At 30.9% G+C, this 21,618-nt stretch overlaps 1 protein-coding gene across 1 annotated transcript in view; it reads right to left on the bottom strand.

Moving 5' to 3' along the window:
- The window catches only part of LOC118205714 (bridge-like lipid transfer protein family member 3B), a 122,019-nt gene that overhangs the window by 17,571 nt on the left and 82,830 nt on the right, over window positions 1-21,618 (bottom strand). The window contains exons 14-17 of the mRNA XM_085825687.1: window positions 18,942-19,179; window positions 14,197-15,422; window positions 11,031-11,178; window positions 1,607-1,872 (exon numbers count right to left, since the gene is read on the bottom strand). Of these exons, the coding sequence (XP_085681813.1) occupies window positions 1,607-1,872; window positions 11,031-11,178; window positions 14,197-15,422; window positions 18,942-19,179 (1,878 nt within the window). The remainder of the gene's footprint in view (window positions 1-1,606; window positions 1,873-11,030; window positions 11,179-14,196; window positions 15,423-18,941; window positions 19,180-21,618) is intronic.

Raw genomic sequence — 21,618 nt, forward strand, 5'->3', positions numbered from 1 at the left:
GAGGAGCACCATCCTGCATAAACATTGTGGTTGTATCACATAACCTTGCCTGAAGAGCCGGAATAACGGATTGTTCTAATAATGAAGCGTATCGCTGAACAGTAACAGTGCATGTCACAGGCCTTGTAGCGCTATGCTCTTCGAAAAACACGGACCCACAATGAAGGTTGCAGTAGAGCCGCACAAACTGTTACTTGCAAAGAATGTAATGCAATTTGCAGTAAATGATTTGGGTTTGTAACAGCCCAAATACGGCAATTGTCTGTGTTAACTGCACTGTCCATATGAAAGTGGGCCTAATTGGTCCACAAAATGTTCCATGACCATTCATCCTGGACCTCAATTCACGCTAGAAACCACAACGCAAAAGTTTGTCGACTATCCAGATCAGCTGGTAAGAGCTGCTGCACTAGCGACAGTATATAGGGATAGTAGCATAAGACCTTTTGAAGAATCTTATGAAGCATGGAATGAGGTTGGTCAACAGATGCTGCAATATGCCGAACACTAGTGCTGTCGATGGTTTGCAATCTGTTTTCCTCCACTTGCATAGCTAAATCATCCACTACCTGTACTGTAACACATTTTCGTCTCCTTCCTGGCTGAATCCCCAATGTTCCTGTTGCTCCAAATTTCCTAATCATGTTTGTTAGTCCTTGACTAGTGAGCGGACATTTTCGTAACTGCTCTAAAGACCGAAATTTCCACAAAGCTTTGGTAACTGAGTCTTTCAGTCCTGGAGAGTTAAAGTCATCTTCCTTGACTTGAAAATGAGTATGACTGCAGTTCCCCTATCGCATCTTTATAGGGTTGCTGTGCATGCACAGGATTACTATGGTTTCGACATATGCATATGCCAATAGTTTACATTGCACAATGCCGTCTAGTGGTAGTTTTTGAAACTAATTATTTTTCCCCCTCAATCAAATTCCCATCATTTCATTCCGCCATTACCCAATTTTCATGCAATTCTGCTGCATAATTTTTGCTACAGACCTCTCACAAATTTCAAGTTTAATTATGGACACCCTGCACATGGAAACCTGTAGACATATGCCTACCCATGGTGTAAATGTTTTTCTAAATAGCTTCTATATTCTCAATTCTAATTAAATGTATCGAAACAAGGTCATTGACAGTGATGCACCTGTTTCCACTAATAACTGCATTCAAACAATCAATAATTGACATGGGGACGAATGCTCTTCTTGTGCTCTTGTCCCTCAATGAAGTACTTGCACCACTCTAATGCATGGGTCTTAGAGAGATGCTATTCCCAATACTTGCAGTCTTTTCAAAATATTGGACATTTTCTCGGATAAGAAATTTGATCACAATGCATTGCTCCATTCTCTGATGTAGGTGTTTTTGGCTCTTCATTTTCATAAATGCCAGACATGTGTGATCAAGTTCTAATCTGCAAAGGTGTAAGTAAAGTGGGACCTGTACTCACCCAAGGTCACAAAGCACTTTACATAGGTAGTGTTTTGTAACAGCAGCAGTCTCATTCATATTTGAATCCCCTTGTATTTGCAACAAGAAATAACTAATGCAAAAATCACCATTTATGGTGATTAATACACAAAACAGTAACTGCTTCACTAACCTGAAGTTGAATTTGCAAATTATCTAGTATGACTTTAGATGGCATTGGCTTAGATATCATCTCATCTTCAAAGAATTCAACTATACCAGAAATACTATTCATTTGAAGTTGAAGGTATAAATTACATGCAAGGACACTCAAAAAACCAGCTCCAGGTTCTGGTTTAGTCCCATCGCACCCACAAACATAATCTCTATCCAATCTCATGCTGAATTCACATTCTCTAAGAGAAGTCAAATGCTTTTCACTCTTCCAACTTCTAGCTCCTAGTTAAATTCATCGAAAAGACACATTCAGTAATTAAGACATGAATGAAAAATACACACATATACACTCTGCTCATAAAAGTCTGCACTATGCCTTTATTTTTGCAGCTGCTGGTTGCAGGCATATACTTCCAGTTACAAAATTTTTCAATGATGTAAATATTCACATTTCGATATTTTTAAAAATTATAAAATCTAATTGATTACGCTTTCTTTTAGTCCTTGTATTTAGGAAAATGGTGTACTCATTATAAAACATAAAATACAAAAAGTATGACTCTCATATCACAAAAACTGTTCCAGATACTTTATTGTAGAGATGGAAATCACATTTAGGAATACTGAAGAGTAAAATGTTTGCTTTTGTGTATAACTGAAAATAAAATATCAATTTAGAAAATGGTTTCTGATGTTACCGGATTGAGTGAAATGCATTTCTAGGCAGACATATAAAATGTGTATGTCAATATAATATTTTTCAAACAGAGAGATGTTCAAGAAATCTCACAAAATTCATGTTCTGGGAAACACTGGTAGAGTTAAGTTTTTGCACACAGCTAATTCATAACATTGTTTGCAAAAATTTAAATATAATTTTAGTTGAATGAATTTTTGCGTGATTAATAAATTACGATTCTAAAATAATAACTATGTAAGTATATTAATATCATATTTTTAGTGTTTGGAAACTTAAAAATTAATATTGTGAAAATTCTTTTGGCATGATAATTGCTTCAAAATTATAAATTAAAGAACATTACATACTAGTAAAGCACAAAAGAATAGCAATAAATGGCATTTAAAGGGGGAGATCAACCTCGAATTATTCTAAATCTTTATTAACTAATCCCTCAAAATAAAAGAAAAATAACATTCAAAAATCATAAAGTGTGGAATAAAATATTTCAGTTTCATCAATTTTTTTTTATTTCTTATACTGGGTAAAGAAAATATCTTAGTTTTGTCAAGCTTTTTAAATTTTATTTTTTATACTGAGTACATTTTCCTAAAAAAGGTCTAAGAGAATTATACACAATTAGACCATGCAATTTTTTAAAAAATGACTTTCTTAAACATTAATATATGTATCATTTAAAACTTTTTTGCTAGTGTCAGTATGTGTTAACAACCAACAGCTGCAAAAATAAAAGTCAGCTAAGGACTTTGGTAGACATGGTGTACATAATGCAAATACGTAACCATTTTTAAACCTAAACTATAAAAATCACGTAACAACTTCTTTAAGTACAGGATAGCGAAAAAAGGGGCAAAGAGCAAATAACTTTAGTATTAGAACATTTTTAGAAACTTAATCACTAGTTTATTTTGTCAAATTTGTCAGAAAGAATTCAAACAACAGTGTATAGTCACTAAAGAGTAATAAAACAGTATCATATCTTACACAGATTTTAAATAGTCTGATATGACATTTGAAAAGACTGATCTGCTAATTGCCGTATAAGTTTATTATATAACACATCGTTCAATAAGTCCCAGGACTAACTAAGAAAACAACATCCATTTCACAAAATTCATGTTTATATTATCAACATAATTATCATCAAGAGCTATGCAATCATTCCAACGCTTTTCTAACTTTTCGATACCATGCTTGTAAAACGATTTGTCCTTGTCCACAAAATAAGCAATAACTCCCTCATTCGAGCCAAATCTTTTTCCCTGGAGCATCTTTTTGAGATCAGCAAACAGCCAGTAATCATTGGGGGCTAGATCTGGGGAGTATGGTTGGTGGTGAAGCCCAACTTGTTCAATGTAACCAGTGTTTGCATTGACTTGTGGCACGGGGTACTGTCTTGACGGAAGATGATTTTTTTCTTCTTCATATGCGGTCTTTCTTTCTTCTTCTTTTTCTTTCTTTCTTTTTTTTTTTTTTTTAATTTCATCTTTCAAATGAACCAATAACTCACTGTAATAGTCGCTATTCATAGATTTTCCCTTTTCAAGGTAGTCGATTAAATTATACCTCGCGCATCCCAAAACACTGATGCCATGACTTTGCCAGCTGACTGTTGCATTTTTGGACGCTTCGGACGGCTTTCACCGGCTGCAAGCCACTCAGCTAACCACCGCTTCGACTCGGATTGAAATAATGGATCCATGTTTTGTCCATTGTCATATACCGATGCAAGAAATCCTGTTTATTTCGAGTAAACAGTAACAAACAGCTCTGTGAATCCTCAACTTGCTGTTGCTTTTGTTTCACCCATTTGGAAAACACTTTTTTCATGCAAAATCGTACGCACACTTCCAGTTGATAAGTTTACAATCTCAGCAATCTCACAAACTTTCACTTTGCGGTCACTCATCACAATTTTCAACACTTGTTTCACATTTTCCGGAGTGACTGCTTCATTTGGCCTACCCGAGCGTGCGGCATCATTTGTATCCGTGCAACCGCGCTTGAAATCAGCATACCAACAGCAAATGGTTGTTTTCAATGGAGCAGAGCCTGGATAACATTTTTCATGCCATTGTTGAGCTTGGACGGTATTTTTGCCCATTAAATAGCAATGTTTGATCAACACTCGAAATTCGTTTTTCTCTATTTTGTCCACAAATGCACAAGTAGTGCCACTTTCACCACAATAGCTTCGCCATTTCCGGTCCGAATGCCATGAAAATCAGACACGTGTCATTTGAAGGTTAGTTCTTTCGAACAACGAAGTCAAGTTGATATTACTATGCCATCTGTTAGTTAGTTCCGGGACTTATTGAACAATGTGTTATATGCTTGCAAAATACATTTTAAAAATAAGTGCAGCTGTTTTAGAAAATTAAACTGACTTTAGATTGGTATATATTTGATTTATTGTTTATATAGTTAGGTGTCTCAAGGATCATCATTTATATTCCACAAGCATGGAACAGAAACATTACAATATATTCACCAAACTTGGCTATCAGTAAAACTCATCCAAGATCTGAAAACGTATAATGAGGATTGATAAACTTATTGTGTGATAAAATAGTATTGCATGTCTTGTATTTCTTGGAATTCTGTTGCTCATCATACCAGTATTAAAGAGTACAGTAATAACTAAAAGATAAAAAAAAGTTATTTCTAGTTCTATATGTCTTGCATATCTTGGAGCTCATCTCACCAATATTAAATCATACAGTAATAGCTGAAAGGGGGGAGAGTTATTTCTAGTGCATTGCAACTTACTTGTTAGGCTTATCACAGCTGTTTCAGTCATAAACATATACATATTAGGTAATCTGTTTAATCATTTTAAGCCTGTTATCCTAGTAATATATAAGTTAGCATTATTGCCTGTTAAGTTATCATTATAACCTGTTAAACTTTTATACAGAACTTAAACTATACTAGATGTTGTATAAATTTAATAACCCAGGTTTTATTTGAAGTATACAAGAGGATGAAACTAAGTTATATACAAAGTTCATAAATAATTTAATATAAAATTAGAAATAATTCATCTTTATAATCATATTTCTTTTACAGAAAAATTCATGCACTACAAGATAGATAGATGAAGTCTCTTTTCTGTAAGCAGCAAAAATATCCAGGGGATATTTTTTTAATTGCTTACCCTCTGCATAGGTTCAAAGTTAGACAGAATCTGACCTTACAATGACAGTAGGTTTACAAAAAAACAAAAAAAAAAAAAAAAAACTGTGCATTTTTAGGTAGATGGGCACAGGTCCCCTTGAGAAACAAAAATATTCTATAGGTATTTATGCAATGACCTGAGTTCTCCAGAAGTTCAGTTTTTAAGTTTTATTCTCTCACATTAAATTTTTTTGTTCAAATATTGAAGATCCTATTTAAGCTTTTAACAACTGCAAATTTTACAATATTCTCTATCAATATAATTTAACATACACTAGAAAAATTAAGGAAACATTAAATTTTAGATTACAGAACATAAATCTAATGTTAAAAAAAGAGAGAGAGGCATAAATGAAACTTCCATTGCTAATCATTGTTGGACCCTTAATTATTCATTTAACTTTAGTTCCATCACAATAATCCAAATAAATTCTTCAGCCAATGAATAAAATTTTATCTAAGTCTTCTGTATTCACAAAAATCTATCAATTTTTGTTAATAATTTTAATTTCAAACCAGTTTTTTGACAAAACTTTAAGAGCCTTTATCTCACAAATCAGTTTCTTTCTTATTGTGCAATAGATATCATTTATTTTATTGCCTTCTATTCGATTATTCATTTATTTTACTTTTCTCACTAAATGTACATATGGTACAGAATATTTTAGAGCTTAAAGAACAGGGTTCATAAACTCATTTTGCATGAAATGCAGAGCTTTTCTATAAAAACAACATCAACATAAGGCTGAATTTTGACATGCCAGTAATTCTTTTTTAAAACTTCTCATTGTGTGTTAGATGAGATTATTCAAATGCTTAGTAAAGAAACAGAATACAGTGAAAATTTCATTTTATAGACTGAGGAAAGTGCTTCAAAAATTATTTAAATGAAAAATTTTAATAAAGTTATTAAAATAATTATGAAGTTAAATAACCGAAATAACACAAGAGGAATTAATAAAAAAAGGATTTCAGATGATTCGCTAACAAATAACACTGAAAGAACTTTTTGACTTTTCGTCACAAATGGGTAAATTTTTCTAAAGAAAATCAGAAAACAAAATTTGTGACGTATTACACAATCAAAATGAGAAGAGTTAATGAGAATATTTACATTGCAGTTGCCATCACAAGCCCTATACTTCATTCATTTGTTGAATTTCTATACTTTCTTCTTTATATGTTATAATGCATATTTGGCTAGTATATTACAGCATATATTACAATGCATATTTTGGATATTTCACAATTGTTTCTGCTTATGAGTCCAGGCTCTGTCATAATTTTTTGTATCGTTCTATTCTTTAAAAAAAAAAGGGGGGGGGGTAGCTTCTTGTGAAGTTTTTCCATGGATGAATTTGCATATTAACTACATTATTTTCAGAACAGCTTCCCATTCATAATCAATTATGTTTTTCTATGCTTATGACAGTGGCTTAAAGTAGAGATCTGAGCAAAGAAAAGAAACTTTGTCAATTTTTTTTAATAAAAAAAAACTTGTTATGTGGTTATAACAGCACAGTTAAAGTTTAGGAAATATACTGCTCAAAATATGTATTCTCAAAATTCCATAACTACAGAAAAAAAAAACTGATTTTAGATGGTATCAGAGGCTTACCTTGAGTTTCCTCAAAGAACACGCTTGTGGAAATTCATTATATATTCTTGCATCTCTTATTGGTATATATCTACTTAACACCAAATTAAAAATTGCACTTATGTAAGGGAGTCAGCATTATATGCATTTTTTAGAGTTGCCAGCTTTATTTGCATATTTGCTGAAATATCAGATTTGAAAGAAATTTTTAAAAAATTAGTAAATTAAACAACTGTTGGCAGTAGAGTTTATTAATAAGAAGTTTTAGAGATGAGGATTCAAATTTACAATAAAAAGATTATGTTTATACAGCTGCTTTAGCCAACTAACATATATTAAATTTTATCTGCTCTGATGTCAAAACACGAGTTCTTATAGAAGTTGCAGGAAATTAAGCAAATTTGAAATTTAATGATCAATTTAATCACTGTTTTCATCCAGTCACAGTTCTTTAAATATTTTATCACAATTGAAGCTTTTTATATGTATATGCATATTTTTAAGATTAACAGAAAGTAACACCTGTAGCTCTCCCTGTGGTTTTATTATAGATAGTTTTGTCATAAGTATATAAGATTATATCTGTTTAATTTGCTATGTCATGAGTTATTAATAAATAATGAAACTCAGGATTCTAAAAAGACAGCAAATAGAATCATACATATAATTAATATGCACAAAATTAACACTAGTTTTGAGAACAAAATAAGCAGGAGTAAATTAATAATTAAAATATAAAAAATCATTAAAAAATTGTTGCAGTTTAATTCATATGCAAAACTTAGCAATTAATTCAAAAATTACCAAATTCTAAAAGCTTAAAAGGCAATATTTTGAATTAACAAAACTGATACGAATTACAGTAAAAATCCAACTAACTGGAAAGCTCAAGTAAATTAATACTTTAAAAACTCCCCAATTCCATAAAAAAAAAAAAAAAAAAAAAAGAAGAGGAGGCAAATGATACTTATACAACCATTATAATTAGCACATATTATTACACAGGAATCAGTGTGATTTACCTACAGTACTGGATAAATATGATGTTGCAAAAATAATAAGATCTTTTCCTTAATTTTAGGTAAATCTGTTAAGTTCTCAATATGTTGGCTAAGTGTTTGCAATCAAGGATACAAGTAAATTGCTACTGCGGTGGTCCCTTTGCAAGTCACTATCCCAAAACCAACATCAGAAAGTCCAGCTGTTATGAAACGAGGGGAAATACAAGTATGCTCTGACACTACAGAAGCAATAACTTTTTATGTCTTCATGACATAACCTGTAACTTCATGATCATTGTCAGAAGATTTTAACAAGCAACATTGTGTCTGTCATCAAAACATGTAGATGCTGACCAACTAATGATTCTGCAGCTACCATGATATTGCCTTCAAATGTGATGAATCAAACAACATAAAACATATTCAAAAAATGAAAAGGGCAAAACTAAATGTGAAATGTTTCAGATAAAGCAAGTACATTAGAATGCTCTAAAACTCTCAACTAGGGAGACTCTAGCCACTTATGAGTTCAACGAGTTCCATAACTGTAACTGCCTTGAAGACTATCTAAATAATTTTTTCCATGCATAACAAATATTGGTTATCAATTTGTTTTCAATATTGCTAATAGTGTTGTTATGATACTGTCAGCAGCACTTCTCACAGATTTATAAAAAAAAAAGAAGAGGAGGCAAATGATACTTATACAACCATTATAATTAGCACATATTATTACACAGGAATCAGTGTGATTTACCTACAGTACTGGATAAATATGATGTTGCAAAAATAATAAGATCTTTTCCTTAATTTTAGGTAAATCTGTTAAGTTCTCAATATGTTGGCTAAGTGTTTGCAATCAAGGATACAAGTAAATTGCTACTGCGGTGGTCCCTTTGCAAGTCACTATCCCAAAACCAACATCAGAAAGTCCAGCTGTTATGAAACGAGGGGAAATACAAGTATGCTCTGACACTACAGAAGCAATAACTTTTTATGTCTTCATGACATAACCTGTAACTTCATGATCATTGTCAGAAGATTTTAACAAGCAACATTGTGTCTGTCATCAAAACATGTAGATGCTGACCAACTAATGATTCTGCAGCTACCATGATATTGCCTTCAAATGTGATGAATCAAACAACATAAAACATATTCAAAAAATGAAAAGGGCAAAACTAAATGTGAAATGTTTCAGATAAAGCAAGTACATTAGAATGCTCTAAAACTCTCAACTAGGGAGACTCTAGCCACTTATGAGTTCAACGAGTTCCATAACTGTAACTGCCTTGAAGACTATCTAAATAATTTTTTCCATGCATAACAAATATTGGTTATCAATTTGTTTTCAATATTGCTAATAGTGTTGTTATGATACTGTCAGCAGCACTTCTCACAGATTTATAAAAAAAAAAGAAGAGGAGGCAAATGATACTTATACAACCATTATAATTAGCACATATTATTACACAGGAATCAGTGTGATTTACCTACAGTACTGGATAAATATGATGTTGCAAAAATAATAAGATCTTTTCCTTAATTTTAGGTAAATCTGTTAAGTTCTCAATATGTTGGCTAAGTGTTTGCAATCAAGGATACAAGTAAATTGCTACTGCGGTGGTCCCTTTGCAAGTCACTATCCCAAAACCAACATCAGAAAGTCCAGCTGTTATGAAACGAGGGGAAATACAAGTATGCTCTGACACTACAGAAGCAATAACTTTTTATGTCTTCATGACATAACTGTAACTTCATGATCATTGTCAGAAGATTTTAACAAGCAACATTGTGTCTGTCATCAAAACATGTAGATGCTGACCAACTAATGATTCTGCAGCTACCATGATATTGCCTTCAAATGTGATGAATCAAACAACATAAAACATATTCAAAAAATGAAAAGGGCAAAACTAAATGTGAAATGTTTCAGATAAAGCAAGTACATTAGAATGCTCTAAAACTCTCAACTAGGGAGACTCTAGCCACTTATGAGTTCAACGAGTTCCATAACTGTAACTGCCTTGAAGACTATCTAAATAATTTTTTCCATGCATAACAAATATTGGTTATCAATTTGTTTTCAATATTGCTAATAGTGTTGTTATGATACTGTCAGCAGCACTTCTCACAGATTTATAATTAATGTTTAAGTTCAATGTGGAGTTAAATATGCAACCTATGCAAAATGTAACCAAACTACCAGTCACTACAAGGGTGGCATTCCACTATTTACCTGTTTTCTCTCACATTTTGAAAAAATCATTAAAATTCAGGTCCTGCATTCTATGCAACAACAATGGAGTATTTTCAAAGTTACGGGATTCTGGCATCAAGAAAAGTGTGCGTTAATGGACTCAATATGTGATTTTATTTCAAAATATATGAACAATGATAATCCAATGTGAAAGTTATGATATACAATTTAAATTTTTTATGTGGCATAACTTGTATTTGTTGATTAAACTAAATAAAGAACAATATGTTCCTTTAAACTTCTATTGAAACGACTGGTGCAAGTTTGGCAGCATCTCCACCTACTTTCATGGTTCAATGTGGTTTCCTAGTTGGTAAAATGTTTTCATCTAGTAGTATTACTAAATTCCATACATTAATTACTATGAACTACAGTGGCTTATCTGTGTAAATTACTTCCCCCCCCCTTAAAATTTATGTAATTATAAATGTAGGCTTTTGATATTCAAACTGGTAACAAATAAGATGGCTATTTTTATAATTTTTAAAGAAAAACTTCTTCTTCCTTTATTTGGCTTTTCTACTACTGTGACCTGCACTTTTTATATGCTCAACTAATAGTAATTTTCACTTGTTCATCATTGTCTGTCATTCAGCATTTTCTGAGCTGTCCAAATAGTCAAGCTTTTACTGAAATTGAGCTAATGCATGTCTTTTTAATCAAATTTAAAAGATGAGTTAAATTGTAACTGAAACTAATATTTACTAGTTGAAAATTTATTTTGGAAATTTTCCCATGATATGGCTGTTTCTTCACTAGTTTCAACTTGACTGCAGTGCACCAGAAGACTAGTACATAATTTAGAATGGAAGACAAATCCTACTTTACCAAACTTGAATGTAGAAACTGAAACCTAAAATACAATTTTTTTTATTATTGAAAAATGCATCAAATGTATATAAACACTAATAACAAAATAAACAAACATTAATTTTAACTTTAATTTGTTTAATCAGCATTCTAATAGTAAACAAAACTGGAAAAATTATTTAAAAAAAATTAATATCAAATTTTTATTACAATATTATTATTCTTTCTCAATCACTGGGGCCCACCAGCGGCTGAGCGGTAAAGTCACTGAACACTGGTAGTTCAGTGCGAGGTTCAATTCCTGTGAACGGACTGGCTGCATGGGCGTTTTCATGGTTTTCCCCATGTGTAACGTGTATACAAGCCAGTTTCCCTTAGAAAGTCCTACACGAAGGCATCCCTCCCTTTAGGCAGATAGCCCTCGAGGCTTTGCCATAATCACACACACACACACACCTTTCTCAATCACTCTGCACGATGTTTAGAGTAGCCAAAATTGTAATAAAGAAATAGAAAAATTGTTGATAAAATTTAATAGCTAAGAAACTCATTGAAATTACATTTTATGGTGAAAATCTACATTAAGTTTGTGGTAAAATTTATATTTACACTACTTGTAACAGCCAGTCACACACTATCATGTATTTTAAAGATATAACTAATATATTCAAAAAGAACAACAGTAAATCAGAAATATGCTTAATAATAAAATTTCTACAGCTGTTTTGAATTCAAAGAAGTTTTAACATCAGTAACAAGCAGAATAAGTATAGAAACAATGATTCCAATGGACAGCTGAAAAGGGACTTCTAGCCAGCTGGCCATTTACCGACAAAGAATAAAGTTGCATATACCAATTCATTACTTCAGATTCATTCATTACTTCTGATGTTAATTCATTACTTCATTACACATATACTTAAAATACAATGAAAGAAAACTGCCAAAAGGATATATGTCTTTTTATATACTCAGATACAGAAAACAAACATAAAAATAATATTCTTACAAAAATGGCAATATTTCTGATATGAGATCACAAATAATCAGGTCAATGTAAAACACTGAATTAAAAAATTCATGTGATTATGAGAGATTAATAAGACGGAAATTAAAAAAAGACGAAATCTAAGAAAATAATCAGGAAAACATACTGCTGCAACCCATACAATAACTAAATATTAAGAATGTATTGAAATGACTGGATTAGTAACCTAATACCATACTTATCATGTGAATATTCCAAAAGTATGTATAAAAATTAAATAATAACCCTGGTGTTCATCTAGAGGTTAATCATAAAAAACAGGGACTGAGTACTGAAAGCAAGTACATTTCCATCCAAAATAATGTAACAGAAACTAAGTAAATAAATCATTGTACAGAAAAACAGACTCATATCAGTACACATCCTATAAAATGAAAATATCAACAATTAAATACATTCATAATAATCTTTTAATTCAAAGAAAGGCTGGCATGATATTTGTAACTCAATTAACAAAAAAGTTTAGAAATCAATGAAAAATATAAATTATTCCTAAGATATACAGTAACAAATAAATTTCACTTGTTCTGTATATATTTGGATAGCACTTAAAAAATATACATACTTAAATTATTATAATGGTGTTACATATCATAATCATGACTCAATACAGCAGGATTGTGCTAAAGATGTCACGATTTTCATTAAGATTATTTAGATTATCGCAAAGTACTCAAAGACTGTCTGGCTAAGGGAAGGGGTACCTTTGTGAAGGACTTTCAAATAGGAAAATAGCTCAAATTCATTTACGTATGAGAAAAATCATGTAAAATACCATGCAGCCAGCCCTTTCAATGGATTTGAACCCAAATCAACTAAGAGTGTTCTGCAATTTTACCACTCAGCAAATGGTATGCTCAATGAATCTAGAAATGCTATTAATATAAATAGCAAAGAGACAATGATTTAATGCAAACATTTGGTATAAATGAAACTCTCGAGAAACAAAATACAACTGCAAAATATGGTTGATGAAATGAACAACTACTCATCAGATACAGTTTAAATAATTCTCAATAAGTAAAGAAGTGCGGTTTTAGTTAACTTTGGCTAATAATTTATAATTATGGGTGATTATTAACTTAAGAGAAAATTACTTATTAACACAATTCGAGGGAAAATTATAAAAATTTCAAAAATTAAGTTGTAGTCAATCAAAATTTCAAAAAAATATTAACACTTAAATAAAACTTTAATCTCACTTAAATTTGGAAAAGCAATTTTATTTACAATGAAAATTGTATAGATTTTTAATTTAAAACAAATTTTTAATTTAAAAATTTTTCTTAAAATACTTTTAATGATATTCTTCTACAGCTTAATTTTATAAATTAGCATTATTGCTCACCAGTCAGTGGTGAAGCAATCTTAACAAGTATTACTGGTTTAAAAGTAATAAGGCAGCAGTGAGAAGCAAATAAGCCATAAAAACATATCTGGAAAATTTAAAACCCAAATAAAAAGATTTAATTGATTATACAAATATTACAATCACATGAACAATTTTTTTTTCAAGAATCATACATATTTAGGTAACCTTTCACATAAGCTGGTCCAGACTGTATGGAAGCTTTTTTCCTCCCTATTCTAAATGAACAAGAGTTACATATTGCCAGGCTAACATTCTTAAACCATGATTGCAAATCCATATTTACAGGTAAGAAAAAATATACACAAGTAGAATATATATTCAATATTCTCTACTGTGCATGCTACAGGAAGAATTTGTACATGCATTATATAAAAAGCTATAAAAGCTTTGAAAAGTCTTTAATTACTTCTATAATCTTCCTGTACAGTATGATGAGTTTTAATTACTAATTTAGTGTACAGAAAATACTTAAACACTTTTATGCATTTTTCCCGTTATTTCTCGGTATCAAATGGAGACCTAAGTGTCCTCAAAAAAAAAAAAAAAAAAAAAAGAAGGGGGGTGGAACAATGAGCCAAAATTCATAATCTATTTTTATAAAAAGTTATACACACAAAAAAAAGTCAAAAACATAATATTACCATTTCCTTTTTCTTTTCACTATTCAATGTGTAGTTACTTATGATAGAATCTTCTTTCATTTTGCTTGCTACATCAACGCCTATTTCAGGACGAGCATGTTGAAAAAATTCATCTTCTAATGATCCATCTTGATTAACTAAAATAAACTGATCCAAATCAGATGACATATCACTCCTAATTGAGATAGCATCGTCATCTGGAAATAAAGAGTTATCAGCATCCATAGAACTATAATGATCACTTTTTGCTAAGGCTGAATCAATACTTGCAACAAGAGAGCATATTCCTCTTTTCATGGCAGATGTCCCTGTTTGAAAACCTTTTTGAATAGAATCAGTTGCAATTGAAGGCTGACTTTCTTGAACAGGTGTATTTAACCCTTGTGAAGACCCAGAGGAATGACAGTTGAGCAATGAATCACTGCAAGATTTTGGTATACCATTTTCCATGCAGCAGTCATCAATCAGTCCAGAACGTAAAGTATCTTGATTTTCCTTCTTGCCAGTAGTATCACATTCATCGACAGAGAATGAGCTTTTAGACTGCAAGATTTTTTGTCCCAAACTTCGGGGAATATCACTCGTGCTAGAGCAATCTTCCTGTAGTGAGGCTAAATCAGCAGAGTCTGAAGTTGCAGACATCTGATTAAGATTTCGTAAGACTAACGAAAATTCAACCTGAGGTAACAATGCCGATGTACATATTGACATCACTGGTTTATTCTTTATAATAATACCAGTATCAACTTCTAAATGCTCAAGCATATCTGTAACAATATCTGCAGCCCTTAGAACAAATAAATATTGATAATGTGATAACTGGATATTGAGCAATGAATTAACATGTATCAATAAATATACATCTGCTTCATTTTCATCTTCATTATTATTCAAACAATTACTAATATCAGACGTAGAATCAAATTTATTCTCATTATTTACAATTTCATGATTTTGGCACACATATGACTTAAGATTTGGCAGGAACATTCTGAAATTATGTTTTCCATTATTATTTAAAGAATTTTTCAGCAATTCCTGTGGTTTTTGAGAGCTGTAAAACCACAAGGTAAGAGGCAAAGGATCGATGAATGACTGAAGTCTTGTTCTCCCTGATTCACACACAGTAAATTCAGCCCAAAATGGATCTAAATAGATGCTCCAAATGTCTGTTGATTCACTAAAAATTTCCTTTTGGTCATGACCAAGGATTTCATGTTCTTTACCTTGAAAATATTAAAAGAAATTACAAAAGAAATATATATATATTGAAAAGAAGATAATACAGAATAAAGAAAATGATCTTTAGAGATAAAAACTATAAAAAATGAATTATTCTAAAATAAAATATTATGTTTTATATCTATACATATATATAAAGAAGAAAGTCTCTGTATTTGTTTGCTAATAACTCAGCCACTACTATCATCACCAAACATCAAACAATTCTTTTCTGGGTCCTGGAAAAAGGTCGATGTTGACTTTTTCCCAAAAAATGTAGCTAAAATCAGATACAGTAATTAAAAACTCATAAAAACGATAATTTTCACCCTCATTTTTCCAAGTGGCAACACTTCCTCAAGCTGGAGATGAAAATCTACTTTATTCTGAAAACTGTTGTCACTGCTCGCTTTCAAATCCTACAGTTTGTTAATAAAAAAATTCCAAGTTAAAAAGTTTCTAAGTTTTATAATAAGATAAAAATAGCATTGCCAAACATTAAATACATTATTCCCGATTCCAAAAGTTTGTGGGAAGCCATTTCGACTATTCCCATATTCGTATGACTTTAATCAGCCGAAATAATAACTAAAAACTCTGAAAGCGCTAATTTTAGCACTCATTTTTCCAAGTGGAAACAGTCTTGCACTTTGGAAATAAAAATACTTCATGTCAAAATGTGTTGCTCCTGCTCACTTTCAAATCGTACAGTTTGTTAATGAAAAATATGCAAGTTTTACAAAATCTATACATATAAATAAGAATGTTTGTTTGTGTGTGTGTGTTTGTTTACATTATTGATTTCTCATCAATTATGATAAATTTTCTGCCTCATTTAATCAACTAAAAACGAAAAAAAATATGTGCCACTACTGCTGATATAATCAGAGAGAATTAGCTTATTTTTCTATCAAAATTTTTTCTGTGGGTTCCATATCGCACCAGACTGAAAAACGTATCACTATGATTCATATTTTTTGCATTGTTATTACAGAAGGATTACAGCAATATCATTCTTTCTGCTGTTACTACTGTTCTCTCTGCTGTCTGGCATTACTCTCAATCTAACTTAACTGGCATTGGATACTTTCACTAGTAATATAATAAAATATACTATAATACAATATTCAGGACTTAAATTCTACTTTAGCCTAATTCCTCTAGCACCTCTCAGTTTTTTAATGAAACTGTAATTCCAGTTAGATCTCCAAATTTGGTGAGGTTCAGTACTTTCATTTACTCAGTATTTGAATGAAACTTTTAATTCTCCAGCTGGAATTCCAAATTAGGTGAGCTCTAGTATGTTCATTTATATAACTTAATTCGTCATTAATTTAATTCCTTAATTTTTTTAAATTTATGTACATTTCTATTTAGCATTTTATTTACTTACTTCAGGCATGAAAGTTTTACGCGGAATTCCGCTTTTTTGAGCGTCACCCGGGCTGTTTCTGAGATCGATGCAGTTGAGAAATCGCGACCAGCAAATGTGGGGGGGCGGGGGGTAAATGAAGGACATGCTCTCTCTCTTCCTGTTTTTTTTGTAAAAAAACTTTACATCATGCCAGAGATCGCGAAATACGTTTTTCACATCAAGGCAAAGTAGGAGAGGCTTATGTGGAAAGGTGGAACTAGATGCGTACGAATATCGAATCAAAGAACAGCAACCAACCGAATATCGAATCAAAGAACAGCAACCAACCGTCAAACGAGAGCTGACTTCAATAATTTCAGCGATCGGTGCTGTCGCCATCTGTTGGACATACGGATAACCACTTGCATTCTCCGTTACACAAAACTAAGGAATGTTCATAAACTGTATAAAGAAGAGCTAGAGATAAAAAAGGAGGAGCGAGAATCTAAAAAAAAAAAAAAAAAAAAAAAAAAGCAATTAAAAATTGCAGAAAATAAAGAAGAAAATAAAAAAAAGTATCAACGGATTGTATAAAAGCTGCTGAAAAGAAATCGAGACTAGCTCACAAACGGAAATTAGAAAAGTTGGCTGCAAAAGTAGCAAAAAAGAAAAAGCTTTTTCCCTAAAAATTTTTAATCACGATCGAGTGAGACAGACAAAATAGTTATTTTTTATATTCCTCCTTTAACTATATATTTTTTTGTAACTATATTATCTCACATGACTACTTTTTCTGGTGTTATATACAGTACTGTTTATTGAACTAAAAGTGAAGATAATTGAAAGCTATAGTAACAGTTATATATATATATATAATTTTTTATCTCTAAAACTTGTCATTGCCTGAAAATGGACAGTAATATATAACATAAATATGTATATTAGCGTGTTGTAATGTTGTGTACAGTGCTCACGTATCAACTGTTAAATTAAGTTACATAAAGAGCATCTTAAAGAAGGTTAATTCATTACAATCTCTTGGTGATTTACTGATTTTTTATTTTATCTTACTTTACTTATTTAATTTACTTATTTTTTATATGTTTAATACTTTTTATATTAAAAGGTTGATATTTTATTAAAATGTGGTTTTTTGAGGTTGCGCATGCCCATTTAGATTTTGTGTAATTTTGTGTCTGCGCATTGTTCAGCTTTTTTTGCCAACTTGCACTTTCATGCCTGTTACTTTTGCTCATTTCCTTTGATGGACTTCCACAGGGGTCCAGCATTTTCAATTTCAGAAATTAAGCTCTGTATTGAACTTTTGAGTTAATAAAAATCATTTTTATGTAACTTTTATAAACTATACTTATTAAAAATGTTTTGGAGATGAAAAATTTAATGTGATTAACCAAAAAAATCTGCTTTATATTTATTAATTTCCAATTACATTTCACCTTAAGCATGACAAAATATAATGTATTTTCGAATTAAGCAATTTTTCTCCAATATTCTAAAGATTTATGCTACTTTCTCTAATGAAAAAGCTTCTTTTAATCACTTTTAAATGATTTATGTACAATATAAATGCTGAAATAACTTAATAAAATTTTGTACAGCTGTTCTTTAAAAAGAGAACAGAAGAAATTATAAATATAAGTCAGCTTTTATTAAAGGATATATAGTTCCATTACTGTTTATTTTTCTGAATCAGACTGTAAAGAAAAAATTGCAATAATAACCCAAAACCTTAAAATGATAAAATACAGAGTGGCCCAAGATAAACCAAACCAGACATGGGAGACTTCACTTGCTTTGTGTTCGGTTTATCATACGCCGCCTGATGAAACAATACAGTTTTTCCTTAACAGTATGTCAACAAATGATTACAGATGGCGAACACAAAATCTTGTCCTGTTTATAAAAATTTATTGGGCATAAACTTTTAGAATTACACATATGTTTGTTTTGATACATTGCAAGTACTATTATGAAGTTTTAACAAGACCATGCACTTAATTTGAATGTGTGTTTCTTTTGGTTGCTCTTAGAATGTCAAGGGGGGGATTTTAAACATTATATAATAAAGCGAAGAGCATTAGAAATATACTTAAATCTACTATTATCATGTACACAATAAAAAGTAAGAGAACTTAGGCAAGAAAATTACCAAGAATATGATTAAAAAGCGCTTGAGGAATAGGTTTTTTATCCTTTTTCCATGGAAATTTTGAAGTATTGGAAAACATTTCATCAGCACTAAGTGCTTGTAAACAATCTTTTAAATCACTGCGAGTTGTGTGATCTCCTAAACGGCAATTAGTAGCTATAGCTCTCGATGACTGCAACTGAACAGTTCTCGGGCGATCAGGCTGTGTTGGAGAATTGACATCTGTTGGAATTACAACCTGTTCATAAAAAAAGAGGTAAAATAAATAAACAGAAACAGGGAAAATAAATAAATTACACAGAGGAATAAATGTAAGGGAAACATATTGCCTTGTCCCCAAAAACAGTATATACATTAAATCAGCAATTCCCAAATTTTGCACAGCAGCTGGCTTACAAGGGTACTGTGAAATACACCAATATATATGGTAGGAATTAGTGAAATATTCTGAAACATATTATAAGAAATGTATATATATATATATATATATATATTTTTTTTTTTTTTTGAAGGAGAGAAATACATGTATCCCTAATATTTCCAAACATCTAGCAAAAACCAGACTTTTGAATGAAACTAGCAATTTTTCAACAATAGCTTTGAAAATGTAAATGGTTGAACTTTTCCCATCACAGAGGTAACATACATAGTTTGAAATTGGTCCAGAACATTTAAATTATTAAAAAAAAATGCAGGTATGAAGTTGAAAAGCAAGCAAGCCAGTGGCAAAGCTTGTTCCTCTTTGTTACGGCAGTCTGTGATTTTCGTCAAAACTAGATCCAGGGCATTATTTACACAATGTCAAACACATTGCATAAACAGATTTGGTAAAATTAGCATATTTTTACATCTTTCAAAACATAAATTTGTTAAACCCCTGGTAGTGATGATGCGACTCATACATTCTGAACTGGGATGGTATCCTGTTGCTACAGCAGTCTGCAACTCCATTAAAGTTGATTTTTTCATAACATAAAATCTGCTGCTATACTTGTCATCAAGCTAACCTGAGACACCTACAAAGTACATATGTGTAGTATGTGTTCTCAGCGAAGGGCTACTCACAGCTTTTCCTCCTATTTTTCAAGTTATCCATATGCAGTAGTCACTCAAAAGCCTCCAAAATCGTCAATGTGTGTATACATTTGGCAGTCATTTGCCAAACTTGACAAGTTTAATCTCCTGCACCCAGCTGCACGATGATGCTCAAGCTGAAGCTGATATTCTGGGGTTAACAACCTGTGTTTTTTGTATCCCCCATAGTTAGCATTTAATGCTTTTTGAAATTTAGTTTATAAGCATTGATCAATTCACAATATCAAAAATTGAAAAATACTATTTAAAATTAAATCAAAATCATATTATACTTTGAATCATAATAATAATATTATCCTTTCTACAATCAAAAGTGCCAGAGCACTTCTAAAATTAAAAATGCCAGAGCCCTATAGAAGGTTGCAGGAATGATGAAGTAAATAAACAAAACAATAATAAAATACAACAAAAGCAAAGCAATAATAAAAAGATTATTAAATTAAGTTAAATTTGACAAACAGTTTAACAAATTAAAATATAAAAGTTCAACTAATACAGAATTCAGTTGGATCAGTATTTCAGTTGTAAACTATGAATTATCAAAGCCCAGCTCCAGTAAATTCCATCTGAATTTAAGCTCTGTCTTTACAGTTTAGTTTTAAACATTATGTAAATCATATTCAACCTAGTTAAGATCAAAATATTGACTTCTTCTAACGCCTATGATTCTAAGACACACCTTTAAACTTCAATACAACAATCATAAATATATATTTGATCGAAAGCAAATAAAATGCTTAATTTTATCTAGCAAATAATTTTTCAGTAATCAGCAGTAACTGTTTTATTTAGTAACAATAATACATATGTCGATTAAAATTAATTACATAAAAAAATTGGGAAATTGGTATAAATTTTAATATTTATAGATATATTAAATTTACTATTATTTAAAAAATTCAAATTAAATACTGTAGAAAGTTTATGATTATTATTTCATTAATGTACACATAATAATAACTCGATTATTACATAAAAATGAAATACGTGAAATCTCCAAGTTTCAGTCATTTCTTTTAATCTCTTATTTGAAGTTTTTAAATCTAGGCTGCAATCACTATCAATGCATAATTAAATATATAAAATCATCGGAAGATAACAAGAATGAACTATAAAATTTGATTTTATAGCATGGATGGGGTTTGATGGTAAATCCAAGCTCATTGTTGATTAGAAGAGGTATAATTGATAGCAAAAAAACACTGAATAATTAATTTCAGTAAAGCACTCAAAACTCACAGAAAACGGTACTCAAAATGGAACAATACAATCAGAAAGTATTATTAGAAACATATTTCTGAAGGATAAAATGAAATTTTTTTATTTCCAGTATGAATGTTACATGTTACTTTATTATTTTCATTATTTGGAAGAACCCAAAGCAATAATGAGAGGGAACCCCTTTTAAATATCAGATTTAATGCACACACAACTTAATAAGAACATTCATAACTATACTCTTAACAGAAACTAAACACACATTAATATAAGATGAATAAAAAATTCTTAATCTCCAGGGACATGAAAATTTCACGGCTAGTTATTCCCTACTGAGTAGAATGTCCCATGACAACCGCTTTCC

Source organism: Stegodyphus dumicola, chromosome 10 (assembly GCF_044657685.1).
Source record: "Stegodyphus dumicola isolate Sdum_Otavi_A_Nest chromosome 10, ASM4465768v1".
Taxonomy (NCBI): Eukaryota; Metazoa; Arthropoda; class Arachnida; order Araneae; family Eresidae; genus Stegodyphus; species Stegodyphus dumicola.